We start from the raw sequence: 26,708 nt of genomic DNA, 5'->3' as shown, positions 1-26,708 counted from the left end.
GAATAAAGAGGGAATACAAGGAACCTGCTTAATGCTCACTAGCTTCGGGGACTAACGGTCAGACTAATACATCTCCTGGGGATAACTGGTGACTTGTTTAGCTGAGTTATCTTCCATTAACAAAGAAAATACATTTTGTTTGACAAAAGTCTCTGGAATAAAACCGACATTAAGCCAGCTCTATTATAAAGGAAATATTTACCAAGTCTTTGGCTCAAGATTTCTCGAGTAAGTTCCACTCCTTGTCAATGATCCAGTGTAAACTGGTGTACAAAACTGATCCCTATTTTACTGCAAAACTACTGCAAAGAGTAAAGACTCAGAGTCAAAACGGCACCATACTGTTTTATTTCAACTCTCAAACAATGTAAGGAAATGACAACTTCTGACGATGAACCATGCAAGTAATAACAAAGGAACAGGAAAAATATTAACAACAAAAACAATTATTTAAAAGTATTTCACATTTCACAGCAGTGCTTTGGCAGTACTGGCAAGTGTTTCTGGCCAACTGCTTCCCACGACAGGTGTCTGGAAGAACCCCATCTTCTCCCTGACAGTTTACACTCTGAGTCACTACACACCACACTGCTCCACTCGCCAGACTTTTGTAAACCTCATCTTAAAATATGTATCTGAGGATTGTGCGTTATCACAACAAAAACTAACGACAAAACAGTGTGGTAGAAAAGTAAACTCTAACATTTCCAGTAAGGCATCAGGGAATCACTGCTGGCTGGGCCCTTCATTTTACCAGTTTAAAGAAAAGGTTTGATTTACATTTCTCAGCAAACCCAATATTCAGAAGCTTAACCAGCAGACTCAAGTTAAAAGTTTAAAAGATAGTCCCTTTCCTTTTTTTTTTTTTTTTTTTGGTAAATATTTCATATAAAACATGAAATCAAGTTCTACTTTAATAAAAAAAAAACTGAGTATTTTTTAATAGTAAAAATATATATGTTTATAACTCTCTTTTTAAAAAGACATTAAATAACAATACTTCAGAAGACTGGAGTTAACCCCCCACCCCACCCCCACCTCCACCACCAGCTCTCCCTCTGGCACAGGTACATTAAGGCAAAGATTCCTGGAGAGGCATGTCCACCTAGGTGAACACACTCTGCTCCTGCAGGGTCAACAGAAAGGCTTCTCCCTCATGTTCACAGAGCCGTCCTGCATCCCGAAGTAGACTCTCTCAGCCATGTTAATGAAAAGGCCTGTGTCCACCACACCTGCAGGATGAAGGATGGATAAAAGCATTAAGTTTCAATTTCCCAACTCCAGAGAGTCAAGGATCATATGCAACTGCTATGAGCAGTACAGGACAAAATGACAGGTCTGAAGTCTTTCCTCTCTCAGAACAATGAAGAGAGATTCAGATTATTTTTATTTCTTCCTGCAATCTCTTTCTCCCCTGCCATCTTGGCTTTCTACTATACCCAAATGTGCCAACTTTTTTCCTGCCTCAGGGTCTTTGCTCATGCTCTTCTGCTTGCTGGTCTACATCTTAGAGCACGTCCAAGGAGATAGTTCTTCTCTGTCCTTCAGATATCAGATGACAAGTCATCTCTTCAGAGACTCCATAACTATTCTAAGTAACCCCGACTCCTAGTTATTGTCCTTTTTTCTTTAAAATTGAAGTACAGTACCACACAGTGGTAAATGTAGTTTCCATCTGTCACCATATAAAGTTGTTACAATATAACTGACTATACTTCCTATTCCATACTTTTCATCTCCATGATGTACTTATTTTCTAACTGTAACTTTAGACTTCGAAAACCCTTTCACCTATTTTGCCTATCCCCCTCCCCTCCCCTCAAGCAACCAACAGTCTGTTTCTGGTTGTTTTGTTTGTTCATTTGTCTTATTTTATAGATCGCACATGTAAGTGAAATTATATGGTATCTGTCTTTCCATGACTTACTTCACTTAGCATAATACCCTAGGTCCATCCACATTGTTGAAAATGGCTTGATCTCATTCTTTTTTATGGCTGAGTAAAATCCCATTGCACATATGTACCAAATCTTTATCCATTCATCTGTCAACAGACACTGATGCTGCTCCCCATCTTGGTTATTGCAAATAATGCTCCAATCAACACAGGTGCATACATCTTTTCAAATTACTGTTTTCATTTTCTTTGGGTAAAATACCCAGCAGTGGAATTACTGGATCATACAATACTTTTTAATCTTTTGAGGAACCTCCATATGGTTTTCCACAGTAGTTACACCAATTTCCCTTCCCACCAACAGAGAATAAGGGTTCTCTTTTCCCCACATTCTCACCAACATTTCTTTTTGGTTTTTTTTTTTTAACAATTGTTATTTCTTATTTTTTTTATTCTAGTCATTCTGACAGGTATAAGGTGGTATCTCTTTGTGGTTTTAAATTTGCTTTTCCCTGATGATTAGTGATGCCGATCAGCTTGTGATTTTAGCCATCGTTATGTCTTCTCTGGAAAAAATGTCTATGGAGGTCCTCTGCCCAGTTTTTAATTATGTTATTGGTTTTTTGTGTTGAGTTGTAAGAGTTCTTTATATATTTTACATTTTAAGTCCTTATTGGATATAGCATTTGCAGATATGCTCTCCCATTCAGTAGGCTGCTTTTTCATTTTGTTGATGATTTCCTTCACTGTGCAAAAGCTTTTCAGTTTGATACAGTCCCAATATTTTATTTTTGCTTTTCTTTCCTTGCCTGGGGAGAAGATCCAGAAAAAAATGTTCTTAAGCCAATATCTTTACTGCCTATTTTCTTTCAGGAGTTTCATGGCTTCAGGTCTCACACTTGGAACCCATTTTGAGTTTACTTTTGTGTGGTGTAAGAAAACTGGTCCAGTTTCGGTAAAGAATTAGAAGATGGCAGAGAAATAGCAGGCTGAGACTACATCAGGTAGCAGGAGATCAGCTAGATAGCTTATCAATCCATTGCGAACATCTACAAATCCAACAGGAGACCGAAGAGAAGAACAGCAACAATTCTAGAAACAGAAAATCGACCACTTTCTGAAAGGTAGGACCAGTGGAGAAATGAATCCAAAGCAACGGGAAGATAGACCATGGCAGGAGGGCCAGCTCCTAACAAGCAGCAGAGCAACAGAGCACAAAATCAGGACTTTTAAAAAGTCTGCTCCATTGAGGGACATCACTCCAGAGGCTAAACTGGGGTGAAGCCCACACGGAGTCAGCATGGCCCCAGGTCCCGCGGGGTCACGGAAGGATCGGGGGTGTCTGAGTGCTGCAGAGCTCGCATGTATTAGAGCGGGGAAGCCAGCCAAAGAGACAGAGCTGAGGCGTGAGCTCTCAGCTCTGGGTTACCTTGAACCAGTCACAGGCTGGGGGAGCTCGGAGGGCAGCCAGAGGCCAGGGACACAGGTGATTGAGTGCTTTTCTCTGGGGGTGCACTGAGGAGTGGGGCCCCAAGCTTAGCTCCTCCAGGTCAGAGACTGGGAGGCTGCCATTTTCACTCCCGGCCTCAGGAACTCTACGGAAAGCGTTCGGGGAACAAAAGCTCCCGAAAGTGAACCCAAGCGGGTTACTTAGCTGGGCCCCTGGTAATTCCACCTGGGCCCTGCAATTCCACCTGGGGCAAAGACACTTGAAAATCACTACAACAGGCCCCTCCCCCAGAAGATCAACAAGAAATCCAGCAAAGACCAAGATCACGTACCAAGGAGAACAGCAGAATCCTAGAGGAGGAGAAAGCAAAGCAGGGAATTCATGGCTTTCTCCCCACGCAGTTAATTCTAATCTTGCAGTTAATTTAATTTTTTTTTATTTTATTTTTTTTCATCTTCTAAATTTTTTTTAACTTTTACCCTTTCCTCTTTTAACATTTTTAACTGGTTTATCTTAACAATACCTTTCATTAAAAAAAATTAATAATAGGGGCGCCTGAGTGGCTCAGTGGGTTAAAACCTCTGCCTTCGGCTCAGATCGTGATCCCGGGGTCCTGGGATCGAGCCCCGCGTCGGGCTCTATGCTCTGCAGGGAGCCTGCTTCCACCTCTCTCTCTCTGCCTGTCTCTCTGCTTACTTGTGATCTTTGTCAGGTAAATAAAAAAAATCTTTAAAAAAAAATAATAACAATGATCTTTTATGAACCTTCATTATTATAGTCATATTTTATCCTTCATTGTATCTAACTTTATTTTTTGTATACACACAGGGTTTTTTCTTCTAAAAAATTTGGGGTACAACTTCTAATAGATCAAAATATGCCCTAACTCTAGTTCCGGACTTGTTCTATTCTCCACCCCAAGCAAAATCTCCCCACTTTCTTTTTCTTTATTCTCCCAACCAACTAACTTTATCAACTCCTTTTTTCGAAATTAAAAAAAAAAATTTTTTTTCATCTTTATAGGAATATTCCATCCCTTCATTGTGTTTACCCTTATATATGTTTTTCATTCTTTATATTTTTGGGAGGTAGTTTCTTCTAAGAGACCAAAATACTCCCAAAATTAAGTGGGTGACCCTGTTCTACTCACCAGTCTAACATATATTTTTTTTAAATTTTTCTTTTTTTTTTTTTTTTTAATTTTTTTTTCTGAAATTCTTTTTATCCCCTTTCTCCCCCCCATGATTTGGGATCTCTTCTGATTTGGCTAAAGCGCATTTTCCTGGGGTCTTTGCCACCCTTTTAGTATTTTATTTGCTCCTTTATATATTCTTATCTGGACAAAATGACAAGGTGGAAAAACTCACCACAAAAGAAAAAGAACAAGAGGCAATACCAAAGGCTAGGGACCTAATCAATATGGACATTGGTAATATGTCAGATCTAGAGTTCAGAATGACGATTCTCAGGGTTCTAGCCATGCTCAAAAAAGGCATGGAAGATATTAGAGATATCTCTGGAGAGATAAAAGCCCTTTCTGGAGAATAAAAAAACTAAAATCTAACCAAGTTGAAATAAAAAAAATTATTAATGAGGTGCAATCAAAAATGGAGGCTCTCACTGCTAGGATAAATGAGGCAGAAGAAAGAATTAGTGATATAGAAGACCACATGACAGAGAATAAAGAAGCTGAGTAAAAGAGAGACAAACAAATACTGGACCATGAGGGGAGAATTCGAGAGATAAGTGACACCATAAGATGAAACAACATTAGAATAATTGGGATTCCAGAAGAAGAAAGAGAGAGGGGGAGCAGAAGGTATATTGGAGAGAATTATTGTAGAGAATTTCCCTAATATGGCAAAGGGAACAAGCATCAAAATCCAGGAGGTGCAGAGAACCCCCCTCAAAATCAGTAAGAATAGGTCCACACCGCATCACCTAAGAGGAAAATTTACAAGTCTTAGCAACAAAGAGAAAATCCTGAAAGCAGCCCGGGAAAAGAAGTCTGTAACATACAAGGGTAAAAATATTAGACTGGCAGCAGACTTATCCACAGAGACATGGCAAGCCAGAAAGAACTGGCATGATATATTCAGAGCACCAAACGAGAAAAATAAGCAGCCAAGAATACTATATCCAGCTAGGCTATCATTGAAAACAGGAGAGAGAAAAAGGTTCTAGGACAAACAAAAACTGAAAGAATTTGCAAACACCAAACCAGCTCTACAGGAAATATGGAAAGGGGTCTTCTAAGCAAAGAGAGACCCTAAAAGTAGTAGATCAGAAAGGAACAGACAATATACAGTAACAGTCACCTTACAGGCAATACAATGGCACTAAACTCCTATCTCTCAATAGTTACCCTGAATGTTAATGGGCTAAATGCCCCAATCAAAAGACACAGGGCATCAGAATGGATAAAAAAACAAAACCCATCAATACGCTGCCTATAAGAAACTCATTTTAGAACCAAAGACACCTCCAGATTTAAAGTAAGGGGGTGGAAAACAATTTACCATGCTAATGGACATCGGAAGAAGGCTGGGGTGGCAATCCTTGTATCAAATCAATTAGACTTTAAGCCAAAGATTATAACAAGAGATGAGGAAGGACACTATATCATACTCAAAGGGTCTGTACAATAAGAAGATCTAATAATTTTAAATACCTATGCCCCTAACATGGGAGCAGCCAACTATATAAACAAATTAATAACAAAATCAAAGAAATACATCAACAATAATATAATAATAGTAGGGGACTTTAAAACTCCCCTCACTGAAATGGACAGATCTTCCAAGCAAAAGATCAACAAGGAAATAAAGGCCTTAAATGACACACTGGACCAGATGGACATCACAGATATATTCAGAACATTTCATCCAAAAGCAACAGAATACACATTCTTCTCTAGTGCACATGGAACATTCTTCTCTAGTGCACATGGAACATTCTCCAGAATAGATCACATCCTGGGTCACAAATCAGGTCTCAACCAGTATCAAAAGATTTGGATCATTCCCTGCATATTTTCAGACCACAAAGCTCTGAAGCTAGAACTCAATCACAAGAGGAAATTTGGAAAGAACCCAAATACATGGAAACTAAACAGCATACGTCTGAAGAATAAATGGGTCAACCAAGAAATTAAGGAAGAACTGAAAAAAATCATGGAAACAAATGATAATGAAAACACAACTGTTCAAAATCTTTGGGACACAGCAAAGGCAGTCCTGAGAGGAAAATATATAGCGGTACAAGCCCTTCTCAAGGAACAAGAAAGGTCTCAAATACACAACCTAACCCTACACCTAAAGGAGCTAGAGAAAGAACAACAAAGAAAGCCTAAACCCAGCACAAGAAGAGAAATCATAGAGATCAGAGCAGAAATCAATGAAATAGAAACCAAAAAAACAATAGAACAAATCAATGAAACTGGGAGCTGGTTCTCTGAAAGAATTAATAAGATTGATAAACTCCTGGCCAGACTTATCAAAAAGAAAAGAGAAAGGACCCAAATAAATAAAATCACCATGAATGAAAGAGGAGAGATCACAACCAACACCAAAGAAATACAGTTATAAGAACATATTATGAACAACTCTATGGCAACAAATTTGATAATCTCGAAGAAATGGATGCATTCCTGGAGACATATAAACTACCACAACTGAACCAGGAAGAAACAGAAAACCTGAACAGACCTATAACCAGTAAGGAGATTGAAACAGTCATCAAAAATCTCCAAACAGGGACGCCTGGGTGGCTCAGTGGGTTAAGCCTCTGCCTTCGGCTCAGGTCATGATCTCAGGGTCCTGGGATTGAGTCCCACATCGGGCTCTCTGCTCAGCAGGGAGCCTGCTTCCTCCTCTCTCTGCCTCTCTGCCTACTTGTAATCTCTGTCTGTCAAATAAACAAAAAAAATCTTTGAAAAAAAAAAAAAAAATCTCCAAACAAACAGAAGCCCAGGGCCAGATGGCTTCCCAGGGGAATTCTACCAAACATTTAAAGAAGAATTAATATCTAGTCTCCTGTAACTGTTCCAAAAAATAGAAATGGAAGGAAAACTTCCAAACTCATTTTATGAGGCCAGCATCACCTTGATCCCAAAACCTGAGAAGGATCCCATCAAAAAAGAGAATTACAGATCAATATCCTTGAGGAACACAGATGCAAAAATTCTCACCAAAATACTAGCCAATAGGATCCAATAGTACATTTAAAAGATTATTCACCATGACCAAGTGGGATTTATTCCAGGGCTGCAAGGTTGGTTCAACACCCGCAAATCAATCAATGTGATACAATACATTAATAAAAGAACGAACAAGAACCATATGATACTCTCAATAGATGCTGAAAAAGCATTTGACAAAGTACAGCATCCCTTCCTGATCAAAACTCTTCAAAGTGTAGGGATAGAGGGCACATACCTCAATATCATCAAAGCCATCTATGAAAAACCCACCGCAAATATCATTCTCCATGGAGAAAAACCGAAAGCTTTTCTGCTAAGGTCAGGAACACGGCAGGGATGTCCATTATCACCACTGCTATTCAACATAGTACTAGAATTCCTAGCTTCAGCAATCAGATAACAAAAAGAAATTAAAGGCATCCAAACTGGCAAAGAAGTCAAATTATCACTTTTTGCAGATGATATGATACTACATGTGGAAAACCCAAAAGGCTCCACCCCAAAATTGCTAAAACTTGTACAGGAATTCAGTAAAGTGTCAGGATATAAAATCAATGCACAGAAATCAGTTGCATTTCTCTACACCAACAACAAGACAGAATAAAGAGAAATTAAGGAGTCGATCCCATTTACAGTTGCACCCAAAACCATAAGATACCTAGGAATAAACCTAACCAAAGAGGCAAAGAATCTATACTCAGAAAACTATAAAGTACTCATGAAAGAAATTGAGGAAGACACAAGGAAATGGAAAAACGTTCCATGCTCCTGGATTGGAAGAATAAATATTGTGAAAATGTCTATGCTACCTACAGCAGTCTACACATTTAATGCAATTCCTATCAAAATCCCATCTTTTTTTTTTTTTTCAAAGAAATGGAACAAATAATCCTAAAATTTACATGGAACCAGAAAAGACCTCGAAAGGCCAAAGGAATATTGAAAAAGAAAGCCAAAGTTGGTGGCATCACAATTCCAGACTTTAAGCTCTATTACAAAGCTGTCACATCAAGACAGTATGGTACTGGCACAAAAACAGACACACAGATCAATGGAACAGAATAGAGAGCCCAGAAACAGACCCTCAACTCAATGGTCAACTAATCTTTGACAAAGCAGGAAAGAATGTCCAATGGAAAAATGACAGTCTGTTCAACAAATGATGTTGGGAAAATTGGACAGCCACATGCAAAAAAAGGAAACTGGATCATTTCCTTACACCACGCACGAAAACAGACTCAAAATGGACGAAGGACCTCAATGTGAGAAAGGAATCCATCAAAAACCTTGAGGAGAACACAGGCAGCAACCTCTTTGACCTCAGGTGCAGCAACTTCTTCCTGGGAACATTGCCAAAGGCAAGGGAGGCAAGGGCAAAAATGAACTATTGGGATTTCATCAAGACCAAAAGCTTTTGCACAGCAAAGGAAACAGTTAACAAAACCAAAAGACAACTGACAGAATGGGAGAAGATATTTGCAAACGACATATCAGATAAAGGGCTAGTATCCAAAATCTGTAAAGAGCTTAGCATACTCAACACCCAAAGAACAAATAATCCAATCAAGAAATGGGCAGAGGACATGAACAGACATTTCTGCAAAGAAGACATCCAGATGGCCAACAGACACATGAAAAAGTGCTCCACATCACTTGGCATCAGGGAAATACAAATCAAAACCACAATGAGATTATCACCTCACACCAGTCAGAATGGCTAAAATTAACAAGTCAGGAAATGACAGATGCTGGAGAGGATGCGGAGAAAGGGGAACCCTCCTACACTGTTGGTAGGAATGCAAGCTGGTGCAACCGCTCTGGAAAACAGCATGGAGGTTCCTCAAAAAGTTGAAAATAGAGTTACCCTATGACCCAGCAATTGCACTATTGGGTATTTACCCTAAACATACAAACTAGTGATCTGAAGGGGCATGTGCACCCAAATGTGCAATGTCCACAACAGCCAAACTATGGAAAGAACCTAGATGTCCAACAAAGGATGAATGGATAAAGAAGATATGGTATATATATACAATGGAATACTATGCAACCATCAAAAGAAATGAAATCTTGCCATTTGCAATGGCTTAGCGAAATAAGTCAATCAGAGAAAGACAACTATCATATGATCTCCCTGATATGAGGAAGTGGAAATGCAATGTGGGGGGTTTGGGGGGTAGGAGAAGAATAAATGAAACAAGATGGGATTGGGAGGGAGACAAACCATAAGTGACTCAATCTCACAAAACAAACTGAGGGTTGCTGGGGGGAGGGGGGCTGGGAGAGAGGGGTGGGGTTATGGACACTGGGGAGGGTACGTGCTATGGTCAGTGCTGTGAAGTGTATAAACCTGGTGATTCACAGACCTGTACTCCTAGGGATAAAAATACATTATATGCTTACAAAAAAATAAAAAATAAATAATTAAAAATTTTTTTAAAAAAGAAAAAAAAAAACAAAGTGGTCCAGTTTCATTCTTTTGCATGTAGCTGTCCAGTCAATCCAACACCATTTTAGAAAGGACTGTCTTTTCCCCATTGTATATTCTTGCCTTCTTTGTCGTAGGTTAACTGACCATAGATGCATGAGTTTATTTCTAAACTTTCTTTTCTGTTCCACTGATTAATGTGACCACTTTTGTGACAGTACCATCCTGGTTTGATTATACAACTTTGTTGCATACCTTGAAATCTGGGATTGTGCTACCGTCAGCCTTGTTCTTTCTCAAGACTGCTCTGGCAATTTGCACACCTCGTTATCCTCATACGACTGGCCTTAGAACTTTTCCCCCCAGAGTGTAAGAAGACATTTGCAATGCATAAATCCAACAGAAGACTTGCATCAACATACATAAAAAATTCTCCAAATCAGTAAGACAGACAACCTAGCAGAAAAATGGACCAAAAACTTAAGAAGGTACTTTACAAAAGAGGCCGTGTAAAATGGCCAATAAACATTAGAAATGGTGCTCAGACTAATTAATGAAAAGAGAATGCATATGAAAATGACAAGATACCACTACACACTCACCAAAATGAACACGTAACGAAATCTGACTAGAGTGCAAAGACACTCCCACTCAGATAGTAGGAGTACACACTAGCAAAACCACTTTGGCAAAACCATCTGTTAGTACATCTTCTAAAGCTGAACAAATTCATACTGAACAATTCAGCAATTCTACTCCTGGGTATATATGCAAAAGGCAGGCACACATATGGTCATCAAAAGACATGTATACAAGAATGTTCATGTTCATAGCAGCACTTTTCCTAACAGCTAAAAACTGGCAACACTCCAATGCCATCAAGAGTAAATGGCTATACAAACATCTTTCTTCAGACACATAAATATGATGGAATACTATCCAGTGATGCAAATTAACCACAACTGTAAGCAACATTTACTGAAAATATTTATATATACACAATACCACAATGATATAATACTGTTCAACTATCAGGAAAACAAGTCTGATGGATAAGTGTGTAGGGAAAATTGTTAGTAGAGGGGTAAACTGGTGCAATCAATGCAGGACAACTTAGCACCATCTGACAGGGGGAAAGGTGGGGGGAAAGAAGAGACTTTTCACCCTTATTCTTATAATACTGAACAATGTCAATTAAAAAGAATTTTAAGGGATGCCTGGGTGGCTCAGTCAGTTGAGCATCTGCTCACATCATGATCCCAGCGCCCTGGGATCGAATCTGCATTAGGACCCCTGCTCAGCTGGAGTTTTGTTTTCCACAAAAGACCCATCCATTCCAGCAGTTCTGTAATACGAGGTGACAGCTCCCCCTGATCCAAGGGAAGTCAAACCAGGTTCAGAAAAGGCTTCAGAAAAAGAGCAGAGATGAAAGGCAAGAGCTGAAGGTCTTACCTTAGAGCACCCCCTCTTTAGGTTACTGACCACCACCAGTAGTGGAAAGGGCAGAGGTGGCTCACTGTGAGCATGGAGCCCAGAATCCATGAGCTTTGGCCGTCCTACAGACACCCTGTGCTCTGGGTGGAACCCAGTGGAACATCCGAGGGAAGGAGTGACCAGCCAGGCACCAGTCCAGCTGTCCTCTAAGTGCCCTCACATACATAAATATATGTGGAGCAAGGACAGGGCAACAGGGACAGACAGATTTTTCTTCCCTTCCCTGGATTTTGGCCCAGCCGTACCATAAGAGACCAAATCAGGAAAAGAAGAGAGAAAACAGGAGAGGCAATGAACCACACCAATGCTTCTGGTTAGCATGATTTAACATTTAGCCTTTCTTTTTTCATTTTCTTTGGTTTAAATTCCTGAGATTCTCAACTTTTCTAGGCTGTAGCTCCCACTTACTGAGGCAGAGGGCAAATATAGGTGAAACTTCCTCATAAGGGACTGCTCAATGTCTCAAAAAGCCAAGAAGGTCTAAGCAGGAGCAACAGAGCTACCTAGTGGGCATTGCAAGAAATCTACCTACAGAGGAACGGCGCCCACACTGATGAGCTACTTCCTTTTTTTTTTTTTAGGTTTCACTGGTGAATTTTATTACAGTCCTAAAGAAGAAATGATGCCTATTTTTACACAAATGCTTCCAGGAAATTGAAGGAGATCAATATTACCCTAATACAAAAAATAAATATTACAGGAAAGGAAATGAGAGACACATATTTCTCATGACTACAGGTGCACGTACTGTCTGTAATAAAATTTCAATGATCAAATTCAGCATTGTCTAAAATTGTAATATTTAACAACTATGATGGTTAATTTTACATGTCAACTTAACTGGGCTGCTTCCTCTACAATCCCCTGGGTTTATCATCAGGGGCAAATGCTCCCATTTTGCTAAGAGTGACCTCTACATCTTCTCTTCTTCTTGCCCTCTTGGTTCATTACTTCTTCCATTAAGTGAGAATACTAAATGAGAGAAAAAGCATAATTCAACTCCTCTTTTTTGCTTAAAGCTTCTGCTATGAGACTGTCAGTGGAAGACTAAACAGCAGACTAAAGGAAGGCTAGAAGAATTAGCTCCTTATTACAGGGCATATAGTCATACCTTTTTCATTCCCAAATAACACAGATAACTTACAATCTAGCACATTTAATTAATGGTGACAATTCTATCCTTTATTCCCAGGGATTTATTCATTCAACAAACAATACTATCCTTTCTTCCCAGGGATTTATTCATTCAATCAACAAACAATACTATGCTTTCTTCCTAGGGATTTATTCATTCAACAAACATTCCTTTATGCACTAGGCATCATGTTAACTCATTTAATCCAAAAATCCTATGAAGTAGGCACTAGTATTAGCTTCTTTTACAGAAGAAGAAAGTGAGTCACGGAGACGTTAACTAACTGCACGAAGTTCACACTGACAGACTGAGGCTGGGTCAGGAACCTCACCCAAGCAGTCTGTTCCTGAACCTACTCTCAGCCACTACAATCTGCTCGACTGACCTTACCTGCCCCATTAGCCAGTCAGTCAGTTCTGTGCCCAATACTCTATACCATGGAATCTTCCCAGTCAGAATCTTGGTCTCTCAACACCATAAGACTGTTGTCTCTCACAACTGCTTCCTCAATACCTTAAGACTGATGTCTCTCACAACTGCTTCCTCCATCTGACCCTCTGGCATGGGCTTTCAGTACCTCCTCCGGTCTGGACACGTAACTCACCTCCACACTGCCCACCAAGCCATACCCATGGGCCCAGATCCCTGCTACGTGCATTAGAAGCTCTCCCACCCCAGTTGTTCATGCCATACCACCACCCCTCCTCAACCTGGCACCCGAAGAAGGACTGAAGGTTCAAGGTCTAGAGGCAGACAACTCAGGGCTCCCCTCTTGGCAACACAGCCCTTGGGCAAGTCGTTGCTCTATAACTATCTCATCCAACTGGCGAATCAAACAGACATTTGTAAACATTTAGTCAGCGTCTAGATTACACTGTGCTAAGGCACAGGTCAAAAGCCACCTGTCCTCCATGAACTTTCCCACATTCCCCAAAGAAAGCAACCTAAGGGCACTGTAGACTCTTGGTACTTCTCTAGCAAATTCAGCATACTCCATCTTCTCTGTAGGCATGGCTCTACGCACAGCTTCCCCAGGATACACGTGACCTCTCCCTGTGGCTGCTTCCATGCTCTAGGGTGGGAGCTTTCCCTGTTAACATGTGGGGCAGCACCTGTAGGGCAGCACCTGTGGTACGTACCTGATGAGTATGGGCGAATGGAGTCATTTTACCCCACTACTCAAGCAGAGAGCCCACAAAAATGAAAGAACTAAGTCAAGTTTCTGGAAGGGAAGGCTCTATGCAGAGAGGGTAAGCTTTTTCAAGGCAAACCCCTCTGACACTCCATCCGCTCCAAGCCTATCCCAAATAAGTGACTTGTGAAATGCATAACCAACAAGCCCGCTAGGTAAGCAGTAACTATGGGGGTGGGAGGGAAATGATGCGGGAAGCAAAGGCACAATGTCAGAAACTCCAAGCACGGTACAAAGGAAATTTTTCTTTCCAACCAAGTTTTATAAAACCCACACCCATCATGCCTCCTATGGTCAGAGGCAGGGGACAGTTACAAGGTGCTTGGGTGTCTACACTCAACGAACCCCACTCACATCACCTGGGATCATTTTGATAGCTGTGTTCACTTCACTCCATTTGTGCACCCGATCAAACTTCCAGTCCAGGATAAAATTCCCATTATCCGTCACCACAGGACCCTGGAAGGTAAAATTTTCCACATTTACAGAGGATGTAGATACAGGCAGGCAGGAAAGTGAAGGGGACACCCAAAGACAAGTATCTTAATTGACCCGCTCTAGCCAGTACCCCTGCCTCATGCTTTCTAGAAGGCAGTGCCATGAAGAAGTAATGAGCAGGAGCTTTGGTGTCAGAATTTGAGTCTTGAAGCCACATGCATACAGAGGAGGCTCAGAGAAGCCATTAAGCCCTGTGAGCCTCAGATTCCTCAACTCCACGAAGGGGTAAGGATTCATACTTGAAAGGCAGCTTGCATATAAACCATATGGGTAAGCATTCACCACAGTGAGGACTCACAGGAAGGGTTCGACAGTTCTTAGCTGCTGTTAGAATGAAAAACGACAGCAACAGAAGCCAACTATCCACGTGGTGCAACAGTCTCACCGCCTCTCACTGGGTGCCCAATAACGCAAAAGAAGACAGTGCTACTGTACCCATCACTCACACCAAAAGAGGAAGCAGAGATGTGTTCTGGGGTCCAAAAAGGAAAAAAGGCAGGGGGTAGTTTTAGATAATTAATCCAAAATTTCTAGAGCAGGAGAAGGCATTTGGGACCACAAATGTTGACAGAACACTATAGTCACAGGCAGGGAAACTAGGCCACTCCCACAGGCTGGAGGCAACACAGTGGGAGTTCACTGAAGGGCCCCAGGAAGGCAGGATGCTGGAGCTCTCATGTGGCGTCGCCCGGGTCTCGAGAGGGAACCACCCCCCCAACAGTCTCAAGGCTTTTCAGCTATAGAGGGGACCAGACTCAGAGCTCTGTACAACCACAAGGATTAGAACTGATTTTTCAAACATCAGAGAAACACCAGGAAAAAAAAAAAAAAATCAATATAAAAATGCATCAGGGTAGAGTTACAGATCATTTGTTTTGTCTTCTGTATCTTCCAAACTTGTTATACAGTTTTATCTAAAATTACACTTAGTTTTTAGGTTATTACTTTTGCTAGTTTGTTTATTTAAGTGTAGGAGGGGAAAAAAGCTGAAGAAAACATTTCCACTAAGTCTCTGGAGTGTATTCCTAAGGAGGGGTTCACATCCCCCAGGAAATTCTATTTCTTGTCCCATTCAATAAAAGAACAAAGTAAGAGGAGAAAAGGGAAATTATACCATGGAACCTGGAAAACTTCCTGCCCCGGGGCACTTCCCAAAGCCCATTTTTAGCTGCTGTGAAGCCTGCCAGTCCAGGGACCCAGAGAAAGAATCAATTCCCCCCACGTCTACATAGAACAAGCACTGCATTAAGTGTAGTAATAGCTACATGAGTTTGAATATAGAAACTAATAAAGCTGGAGCACCTGGGTGGCTCAGGTTAAAGCCTCTGCCTTCAGCTCAGGTTGTGATCCCAGGGTCCTGGGATCGAGCCCCTCATCAGGCTCTCTGCTCGGCGGGGAGCCTGCTTCCCTTCCTCTCTCTCTGCCTGCCTCTCTGCCTACTTGTGATCTCTGTCTGTCAAATAAATAAAAAATAAAATCTTTAGGGGAAAAAAAAGAAACTAATAAAGCTAGTACTCTAAAAATGAACCAATAACCTGATTAAAATAAAAGCTGACTACCCAGGCTACATAAGAGAGGACCCTACTGAGGCAAAGAGGAGGACACTACACCGAGAACTTGGACTGCCCTTGAGAAACCTCCCTGGCCACTTACTGCCTTGTTGACGGCCATTCGAAGTTCAATCACGCCCCCAAACTTCTGGGTCACAGCTCGGCTCACTGGAACATAGGCCATTGGGATGACCTCGATAGGGATTCCCTTGTGCCACTGATCCCCAAGGTTCTTTGAATCTTTCCTGGGAAGAAAGTCAAAAAAATAAAATAAATAAGCCCAATGGTACATATAGATGAACACCAAATTCAGACATCACAAGCAGGCAAGGGCAGAGAACAGGGACAAACACACAGGGCTTCAAACATTTTCACTAGGTTTTACTATGTAAGAAATAAGGTATTTGAAGCAAATACGACAAAAATGTTAAAACTGGGTATGACTGGCTTGTGGGTATACAGGTGTTTATTATTTATGTTCTTTCTACAACTGTAATATCTCATAAGTAAATACAATTTTTTTTTTTTTTTTTTTAATTCACAGGCTCAGCACCCAGCACAAGCGCCTTCTACCAGACTCCTTGAAGGAGGATCTGAGAGCCGGGTCAAAGACCACACACAACACAGGTCATGTGTGAGCCCAGAGGAAGCAGGACATGCTGAGTCACTGCCTGTGGGCAGGGCCTGTCCTTCCTCTCCAGCTCCCTCCAAGGATATGAGGACATGCTCTTGTCACCAGACTGACAAGCCATCTCCTCCTCCTGCCAATGGACACATAACATAGCAGTTTGTATCTGCAGCAGGAAAACAGAACAAAATCCTCCGAGACACTGCTCTCAGTCCCAGCCATCAGTCTCAGAGAGTCAGACAGCCCCCCCCTTTCTCTATTTCCTCCTCTATACAGGGATGAGGCTGGGGTCTGATCTACCTCCAGTGGACAGCTCAGGACACTCAACACTGTACCTGAAGTCAGCGATCACGATGAAGCGGCTGGCATAGCCAGCCACAATTTTCTCCTGGGTCAGGCAGCCTCTGGAGATAGGAAGAGGCAAATGAACACAGGCAGGACACAAACTCAATTTGAAAACTAAGGTCAGAGACAGTAAACCCAAATCCACTTACTGAGAAATTTAATCTGTACTTCTTAAAGGAGATCCCTAGTTCCACCATGCTGTGCAATGGACTGAACTGCATCCCTCCCGAACTTTGTATCAAAGCCCTAATTCCCAATGTGCTCTGGGAAAATGAGGCCTCTGAGGAAGTAATTATGGTTAAATGCAGTTATAAGGGGGTCCCTGGTCTGACAGGATCAGTGTCCTTAAGAAGAAAAAAGACACCGGAGCGCTCACTTGCTCTCTCTCTACCCTGAGGGCACAGTGACAGGGCAGCCAACTGGAGCCAGGAATCTCCAGAACCATTGAGAAACTGCTGCTGAAGCCACCTAGTCTACAGCATTTTGTTAAGGTAGCCTGAGCTAAGATGCTTTGCTTCTAGTCAATGGACTATGAAAACATGAGCCTGAGTCTGGGAAAAATGGTTCCCAGTCAGGCCAGGTACACTCCTATCGAAGATGCATTTATGTTCAGGGAAGGTCAAATGAGCATGGCATGAATGGAGGGGTACGTAACAGGAGGAGGACAAGCCTTGAACAACCTGTCCCGTCCACTATTTGACAGACGGAACACACGATAACATTCAAACATATATTGTGTCATTACAGTCTGCTGGATTATGAGAACCAGCAGAGCAGGACTTTACTCTCTTCAACTCACCATTCCCTATCCACCAATCAACATTTAAGAAATACCCAATGTCCTCCAAATGAATGAATGAATATATAACTGCTCACAGAGGGTAAGAGCGGCTTTAAGGCAAAGATCACACACAAATGCCTACAGACCAAATACACTCACCCCAACAATGTATTTGGTCTGAGTCACACAGCTTTTAAAATTTGAATCAGCAGAGGAATGCAGATACAGAGAACCCATTAAGATGAATAATCTCACCAAAGAGGCCCAGGTTCCCGGTCAGCAGACTACTACTCACGACTAGAAATGCCAAGCTGGCTCTACAGCCATCGGCTATCTCATTCCGAGGAGAAAGACAAGCTCACATGGGGCACAGTGGCCATTTGTTTATTCTGCCTTCCACTCTGCTTTGCTGAGGATTAACCAGCAGTTAGTCTTTACCAAGAAAGTCCCCATGACACTCACCCACCGCCCTTGATGAGATTGAGATCGGCATCTACTTCATCAGCACCATCGATTGCGAGGTCAATCTGTGTTGGAGTTGGGGGAAGGGGAGGAAAGGTACAGAAACTATTAAGGCCTCTGTGTAAAGCTTGAACATGTAAAGACTCATCAGATGCTTAGCAGCCCTATTAGCGAGGTAGAGTTATTCCCATTTAAGCAGTAAAAAAACGGGCTCTGAGAGGTTAAGCTATTCCACTAAGGTCACCGGGAAAGAAATATGGGGTTTGGGACCACACCTGGGTCCAGCTCTTACCCATAACATTACACTCCCTTTTCTCACTGATGGGCTTCTCTGTGGAGGAGCTAGAATTATTGAGTACACAATCCCAATGTGGGTGACATCACCCCCAAGTACAGAAAAGATACACAGTACATCTATGGTATTAAAATTTCACTGAGGGGAGGGCAACAGAAAAAAGGTTAAGAAAACTGATTCAGAAGTCTCCATGCTGATATGGCCAAGACGAAAGACAGTTTTTCTTTGTTTTTTTAAAGATTTTATTTATTTATTTGATAGAGGGACAGCAAGAGAGAGAGAGAAAACACAAGCAGGGGGAGAGGGAGAAGCAGGCCTCCCACTGAGCAGGGAGCCCGACGCGGGGCTCAATCCTAGGACCCTGGGATCATGACCTGAGCCAAAGGCAGACACTTAATGACTGAGCAACCAAGGGGCCCCAGAAAGGAGTTCTGAGCAGACAGAGAAAACCCAATGAAGAGTTATAAAGCTGACACACATTTGATGTGATCTGCAATTGGAAAGTATCTGAGGCACCCCCACTGTGACCCCCCCCCCCAAAAGCATCTGTCTGGGCTCGCCCACTCCCACTGTTAGAAAATTCTACCACCAACCACAAGAGCAGTCAGGAACAACTGGGTTCATGCATCTTTCAAGATCCAAAAATCAAGGAAGCCCAAACTCTGCATGGACAATGTGGGAGCCTTAAGTATGGTTATTGAAAACAGCAGTATGAAAAAATCTCAGGGCACAAATCAGTTCAAGTTGTTTGACATGGCACAGGTATAAATAAAGTGTACCATGCTTCAGCTTCTCTGTGCTTCCTTCCTTTCACGGATCCTGCCGTTTGTCTGAAGAGAAAGCCTGCGCTGCTTCCCCCCACCCTGCACTAACCCCGAGGCCAGGCTACGGATGCCATGGCAACTCTCTGGGGCCTAGAAGGCTGCAACCTTCTTTGTGTGAGTTCCAGGCCCACCTTCCACCCAAACCACACTCCTTCCAGTGCTCAGCACTGCCTCACTCTGCTCTGGCTCTACAGAAATCCCCCAATAAGCCCCTCCCATGGTTCTTACTCACCCCCAGAGGCCCGCATGTTCCAGGACGACACAGGTGAGTGGACCAGGTTAGTACCGTCTCTGGAATGCTCTCTCCTGGCCTGGCCAGCCTGCCTTCACAGCTCTGCTCTTACCTCTCCCCACAAAACCCTTCTAAGCAGCACTGCTCCAGCGCCAGAGGCATCTGAATTCATATTCAGGCTCTACCAGTTACAGGGAGCGTGGCTTTGGCAAATGGCTTGCCCTCTCTGTCTGTTTCACACCTGTAAAATGGGATGATGATGGTATACGTCCTCAAGACTACTGGAGATTAAGTGGCTGACCACAGACCTAGCACCCAGTGTAACACGCAGCGTACAGGAAGAGCTCTGCAGATACCAGCTAGGAGTACACTGCTCACCCTCAACCCCTCTAGTCTCCTCCCGATTACCCATGTGTTCAGCCATCTTTGCCGTAACACGTCACTGTAATCTGTTTTCAAAGGTCCATGGCTGCCTCACACGATTACTTCTCTTCTCCACTTAGTTGGTAAGCTCCGTGAGCTGGCTCACTCTTCTACTTCTATACAAGGACCACGGGAAGTTCTAAATCCACCCCTGGGTTTGTCTAATCCCCCTTCACGGCGCTCATACTGAGCTCTCAGGGTTAAACCACAAGGAATGTACTGGAAACTAACAACCTCTCCTCTCGTGACCTTAGCCAAATTTAATATTCAAAATCCCAGGAGAAATGGGATGTATGACTCACTGACCTTTCCCCTAGATTCAACAAGATATCCCAGAGCCCACACACAAGTGACAGCCATGAAAAAGGAGACATAAAACACAGCAGTCCCTCTCTCCCTTACCTCTGGGTGTCGGTCCAGGTCACTGAGAGTTAAGCCATACTGCAAAATGAGCTGACGGGCCTGTGGAGAACAAGAAAAAAAAAACGCCCATAATCATTTACTCTAAGCACGTGGCAAAGATTCTCAGCATTCTTCTGGATCTAAGTGTTTGACCTGGAGTCCTGACCAAGGCTCCCTCCCAAATCCAACTAGAATCACTAAGAGGTAGGAGCTATAGCTCCGTGAATAGCAAACTAAGTTAATTTCATCCTGGAAACCAGAAGGAGGCAAAGAGCATAGAGTGAGACTCCCAGTGCCAGGCTAAGAATTCCTTCTCCGTGACCTGTTATTTAAGACAATGAATGCCATGGACTCCTAAAGCTAATGGTAATACAGTATTTAAAAAAAAAAAGCAAAAACAAAACATTCCTAAAATAAAAACTAAATTGATACAGAGTGATTTCCAGGCTATCATGAAGAAAAATAAGCAAAAGAATCTATACAGAGCAGAGGATACCAAAGGCAGGATGTCCCCAAACAGCTAAGGAAGGAACTCAGCAAATTGCGAACACCACACTCGGAAAGACTTAGGATTTACTTTAGAGACATGCCTCATAATATTAACCTTTCAGAGGAGCTGACAAAATGGGAGAAGTGTGTGGTTACCAACACCACATGGCCCTGAGAGGACTGACAGCTGGAATAAATAAATATACCTTGTACCAACCAAATCCAAGTTGATAAGGATCTAGATTCATGTCACTGCCTACAAAACGCAGAGGACTCAAAGGATGGAAAACTTTCTTTCAAAGGCATGTCTTTTTTTTTTTTTTCAAGATTTTTATTTATTTGTCAGAGAGAGAGAAAGAGAGCAAGCAGGCACAAGTAGGGAGAGCAGCAGGTGGGGGGAGAAGCAGGATCCCCACTGGGCAAGGAGCCCCATGCAGCAGGACCCTAGGATCATGACCTGGGCTGAACGCAGATGCTTAATGGACTGAGACATTCAATAGTCCCCCAAAGGTGTGTCTTAAAATATTTTCTGTCATATATAAAAAATGGAGATGAATGAAAGGTCAATGAAGATGACCAATGTTGATCTTCAATTCCCAAATCCTAAGATTCTAAGGAAAAAACCACAAATATCCTGGAATTTGCAATATATGGGCATTGTGATCCAGATTCAAACTATAAAAAATACTTTTAAAGGATAAGACAACAGGGAAAATTTGAACCATGGTTTCATTTGTTTTTATGTTACCAAAGATAGTTAAATTTTTTGGTATTACTGAGATATTTAAAAACCTCCCTATTTTTCAAAGAGACATAATGAAAAATGTATAATCAAATTATGACTGGGATTTGTTTCAAAATAACCAAGACAGAGGACAATGGGGTACAGATGGAAACAAAATTGGCCATGAACTGATGGTTACTGAAACTGGGTGATGGGTACTTGGAAGTTCATTATGTTATTCTTCATCCTTTCTGAACTGTGAAAACTTCCATATAAAAAGCTGAAATAAAATGTTGACTAAAAACAGAAAATTTTTTTTAAAATGTGATTTTATCCTTACTAAAGAGAAATATACAATGAAGGGGAAAAACAGTAAAAATGGTATTACGGGGTGCCTGGATGGCTCAGTTGGTTAAGCGTCTACCCTAAGCTCAGGTCATGATCCCGGGATCCTGGGATGGAGCCCCTCATGGCATCATCATCAGGCTCTCTGCTCACCGGGGAATCTACTTCTCCCTCCCTTTCTGCCCCGCCCCCCATTCATGCATGCACCTGTGTGTGCTCACTCTCCCCCTCTCTCAAACAAATAAACCCTTAAAAAAAAAAATGGCACTGCAGAACTATGAAAATAGAACTATGTCTACTTTCCTCAAAAGTAGTACTGGAGAAACCATCCTAATTCCATACCAAACAATGGGACTATCTGGAAGGCAGCCTCTAATGTGACCTTCCCCATCTCTTGGTATTCATGCCTTTCGATAATCCCTGTCCACAAAGTCCCAGGATTGCTGAGTGTAACCAATGGCACACAGCAGAGGTGATGCAAGATACTTCTGAGATTACTTTATAAAGAAGGCCATGGGGCAGGTAAGGGTGGCATGTTCTAGCAAGATCCTTCCCTCCTACCCTCCCTCTTCCCTCTGTCTCTTTTCTTATCACATGCCAGGGGAAACTAGCGGCCATGTCCCGGAGACACCCACAGAGCTCCCTACTGAACAGCCTGTGAAAAATGAGGGCCTGCAAGACCCACATGACTAAGCTTAGAAGTGACTCCTTGAACCACAGCTGGATCTTGAGATGAACACAGCCCTGGCCAACAGCTTAACTGTGACCTCCGCAGAGACCCACCCAGCTAAACCCACTCCAGATTCCTGACCCTTGGAAGCTATGAGATAATAAACATTGCTTGTTTTAAGTTGCTAAATTTGGGGGTAATGTGTTCCATAGCAACACATATTGAATACAGATGGTGTCAGAAAAATGATACTAACTGCACACAGTTCAATGAGCGAGTCTACCACACAAATAAAACTGTGTGATGTACCACAATTTCCAATTAATTTAATGTACTTTAAAAACAACACTAAACCACATTCAGATATAATACATAAGAACTGGATATCAGCATTCCTAAGGAAAATATCCTGTATAAACTGACCATTTTAATTTAACACCTCCTAAGGTCAAAGACTGCCTGTACCACTGAACAGTGTTACTGTTTCATGAGGATGTCTCATTTGTCCATCTAGACCGTAATCAGAGTAGGAGAGAGCACACTTTATAAACTCTTGTTACCTTACAACAGTCAACATCATTTGAGGCAATAGTTGGGTAAATAACCAATTGTTCTGAATTAGTTCTAGAAAGAGTCACCTAGTACAAACCACTGTTTAAAGGAACAAATGGACACTCCAGTAAGTTAGCCACAGAGTGAAGACCAGAAATACAGTCTCCTGCCTTCCTGTCCTGTCTAGGGGCTAAAAAGGGAATTAGAAGAAAAGAAAAACAGAGGGACTGGTCAAAGGACAAGAAGCAGAGAAGACAGGCCCATTAATAAATGAAACTGAAGTCATCTTATATAGTAACACGTTATTAACAGCAACAATTTTAAAAGGAGTTCTTTGAGGTCTTGGCCTTCCTCCTCTACCTGAAATAGTGTGCCTTCTCCCAAACCCCTGCCCCACATGGACAACTCAAACGTCATCCTTTCCAGGAAGCCCTCCCCAATTCCCTGGGCAGGGAGGTAGGCTTTCCTTCCTCAAAAAGGCATATTATCTAGGGGTGCCTGGGTGGCTCAGTGGGTTAAAGCTCTGCCTTCGGCTCAGGTCACGATCTCAGGGTCCTGGGATGGAGCCCCGCATCCGGCTCTCTGCTTGGCAGGGAGCCTGCTTCCTCCTCTCTCTCTCTCTCTGCCTGTCTCTCTGCCTACTTGTGATCTGTCAAATAAATAAATAAAATCTTTGAAAATAAAAAAATTTTAAGAAGGAATATTATTTCTACTTTTCTACCATATATTTGTAAATAGACACATACAAGTGTATGTCTTATTTACATTAATTATTTACATTAATTCATAATTCATTATGTATTGTGTATAATTCATAAAGCATTAATTCATCCCACAAACACACACAGACTGCCTAAGAGCCAGATACCACACTGGACACTGGAAACGATGAATAACACCTGCCATGCACAGGACGGACCCTCATCCCTGTAATTAACAGTCAGTATACCCTCAATGATCACTATGTCCAACTGAATTCATTCTGCCTCCTCACCAGCACCAGGAGCCAACCCATCCCATTTCCTGTCCAAAGCCTGGTACATGCAAAGAGCCCAGTAGGTAAGTGCTGTCTATGTTGTATAGCTGGGAGGCCCTGCCCCAACTTCTGCGAGCCCTGGGGCTCTCATCTTCCCAGACAATAAGCAATACAAGAACGTGGGGAGCCTGGGTGGCTCAGATGGCCAAGAGTCTACCTTCAGCTCAGGTCATAATCTCCAGGTCCTGGGATTGAGTCCCATGTCAGACTCCCAGCTCAGCTAATGGGGTGGGGGGCGGAGGAGGCAATGCATGCACAGGAGGGATGGGGTCTGCTTCTCCCTCTGCCCCTCCCCCCACTCATGCTTGCTCTGTCTCTATCTCAAATGAATAAATCTTAAAACAACAACAACAACACAGGGGCAGCATCTGCCCTTGCTTTAAACAATCTGCATTCTCACCCACAATGTAAAGAACCCTGACATTGACCTCAAGATCTATCAGGGTAGGACTCTTTAACCTTTAACCAGACTCCTCACAGGACCCCTGTGAGTGGCCCTGCACACACAGAGAAGCCAGAGTCACAAACGGCACGAGCTTCATTTTTCCTGTTATGGGTTGAACTGTGTTGAAAAAACAAAACAAAACAGGTTGGAGTCCTAACTCCCAGTACTTCAGAATATGACCTTTTTTTGGAGACAGGGTCTTCACAGATGTAATCAAGTTAAAACAAAGTAATTGGGCTGAGCCCTAATCCAGTATGACCCGTGTCTGGAGAAGGAGAAATCTGGACCAGACAGACAGCACAGGAAGGCCGTATGGACATGAAGGGAAGGATAAGGAAAAGGCACCTACTAGTCAAGCAATGCCAAAGACAGCCAGGAAACCACCAGAAGCCAAAAGAAAGGCACACCACAGAGTCCCCTTCATCTTGCACTTGAGCTCAGACTCCTTGATCTCGGACTGCTGGCCTTCAGAACTGAGAGTAAATTTCTGGTTTTTAAGCCACATTCAGTCTGTGGTACCTTGTTATGGCAGTGCTAGGAAACCAATATGCTAACTTCAACACAACAGTCCAATTGTGGGGGTATCAAGCCAAAACTGGCTCAGTGAGCACAAATGCAGACACACGTGCTTAACTAAGATTACCATCTGCTGGATACCAGACACTCTTGAGCTCACAAGGTTAGAGGTGTCCTGAGGGTGCACAGCAAACATCCCTGTCTGCCTCTCCCAGCTCTTGAAAGTGCAGGGAGCAGTAAAGCTAATGACTAGCTTGTGCTCTTAGAAAAGAGACAGGAACCAGTGCCTTGTCATTGCAATACCACAGCTGGACCCCCAGAAGCCTCTGGTGACTAAGGACAGCGGCATGTGACAGACCAGCAGTCCTTGTTATTCATACAATTCACAATAAAACCTGAAAGCTTATCTTTTCCCTTCTATCGTCTAACTGAGGTGCATTACAGGCTGACCATGAAAAACAAACACTGTTTTTGGCTTTCAGACCAGACCAGAGCCGGCTTTTAAATGTGGTTGTTTTTTTTTTTTTTACTGTCCTTTTTCAAAAACTTTCAACTTTAAAGGAAAAATCTACCAAAAAAATCCTTTAAATCCCTATAAGGTTTACTTGTCTGAAAGGTAGAGCCTCAAATATTTTGACTTCTCCAATCATTTCAGGAGCTTGCATCTAGCCAAATTTAACACAAAATAAGTGTGGGTATGTGGGGAAAACACACACAACAAAACAGTAACTCTGAACAAGTGAATTTTTAAAAGCCCTTTGAACTGTGAATGACTTCACTCAATCTACTGAACTGGCCAGCACTTTCCAGTCTGGGTACAATGCTTTCACTTACCACCATAAAATGCAGGTGGGCTAGGAGGATGTTATTTTAAAAACACAGAACCAAAAATAGCAATGTGAATACCTGTCTTTGGCTCAGCTCTTTCCCAAAACCTAAAACCCTACTAAAGGAAACTTTCCAAAACACATAAACAAAAAGAGGAGAAAATTATAGCAAACTTTTAAAAGCGGACCACCGATGAACAATGAATGGTAACTGGCAAAATGAGAGAGACAAATCCAAAGGCAGTACTGCAGGAAGCTAAGAAGACACCAAATAAAGAAGTACAGAAAGAAGATCCTGAAAGATTCAGGGCCACGTGGCACTGGGAACTTCAGGAAGCAGACGTGACAGTACAAGTAAAGGAGGGCACACTGGTTGAAAGGGTACTGAGGAACCTGCTCTCCATCTTTCTCCACTACTCCTAAAGCAGCACACTGATTCTCTGGAGAAGGTAGGGGATTAACATGCACTTATAGTTATGAGCAATAAATAATACAGAGAATTGATCAATCACTATAATGTACACCTGAAAGTAATATAAAACTGTTATATTAACTGGAATTAAATTTTATAAAAAATAATTTTTAATTATTTAAAAAAAGAGAGAGCAACTATGTATTAATTGTCATGATTCTATGGACTGACTGGGAAATCTCTGGAGTGGGCTGGCAGGTGGAGAATGACTTGCCTCACATGCCTGGAGCTGCTTGACCTCTCATCCTCCAGGACAGCAGCCTGGGTGTGTTCACATGGTGGAGTAATGGTTTCAGCAGCAAGATGGGCCAACCCCACCACAAAAGCACTTTTCAATTCTCTGTTGGCATTCCATCTGGTCACATCCCATTGATAAAACAAGTCAAAATCAAGAC

At 42.2% G+C, this 26,708-nt stretch overlaps 1 protein-coding gene across 1 annotated transcript in view; it reads right to left on the bottom strand.

Moving 5' to 3' along the window:
* Positions 1-325: 325 nt before the first annotated feature.
* The window catches only part of RPIA (ribose 5-phosphate isomerase A), a 37,732-nt gene continuing 11,349 nt past the window's right edge, over positions 326-26,708 (bottom strand). Inside the window, exons 4-9 of the mRNA XM_004742383.3 lie at positions 20,238-20,297; positions 18,062-18,126; positions 16,809-16,877; positions 15,949-16,090; positions 14,157-14,256; positions 326-1,232 (exon numbers count right to left, since the gene is read on the bottom strand). Coding sequence (XP_004742440.1) covers positions 1,135-1,232; positions 14,157-14,256; positions 15,949-16,090; positions 16,809-16,877; positions 18,062-18,126; positions 20,238-20,297 — 534 coding nt within the window. The 3' untranslated portion in view covers positions 326-1,134. The remainder of the gene's footprint in view (positions 1,233-14,156; positions 14,257-15,948; positions 16,091-16,808; positions 16,878-18,061; positions 18,127-20,237; positions 20,298-26,708) is intronic.

This window comes from Mustela putorius, unplaced genomic scaffold (assembly GCF_011764305.1).
Source record: "Mustela putorius furo isolate JIRA1106 unplaced genomic scaffold, ASM1176430v1.1 tig00000281_pilon_pilon_pilon, whole genome shotgun sequence".
Classification (NCBI taxonomy): domain Eukaryota; kingdom Metazoa; phylum Chordata; class Mammalia; order Carnivora; family Mustelidae; genus Mustela; species Mustela putorius.
Note: the sequence above shows the minus strand (reverse complement) of the source record. Positions and strands in the feature narration are given on the sequence as shown.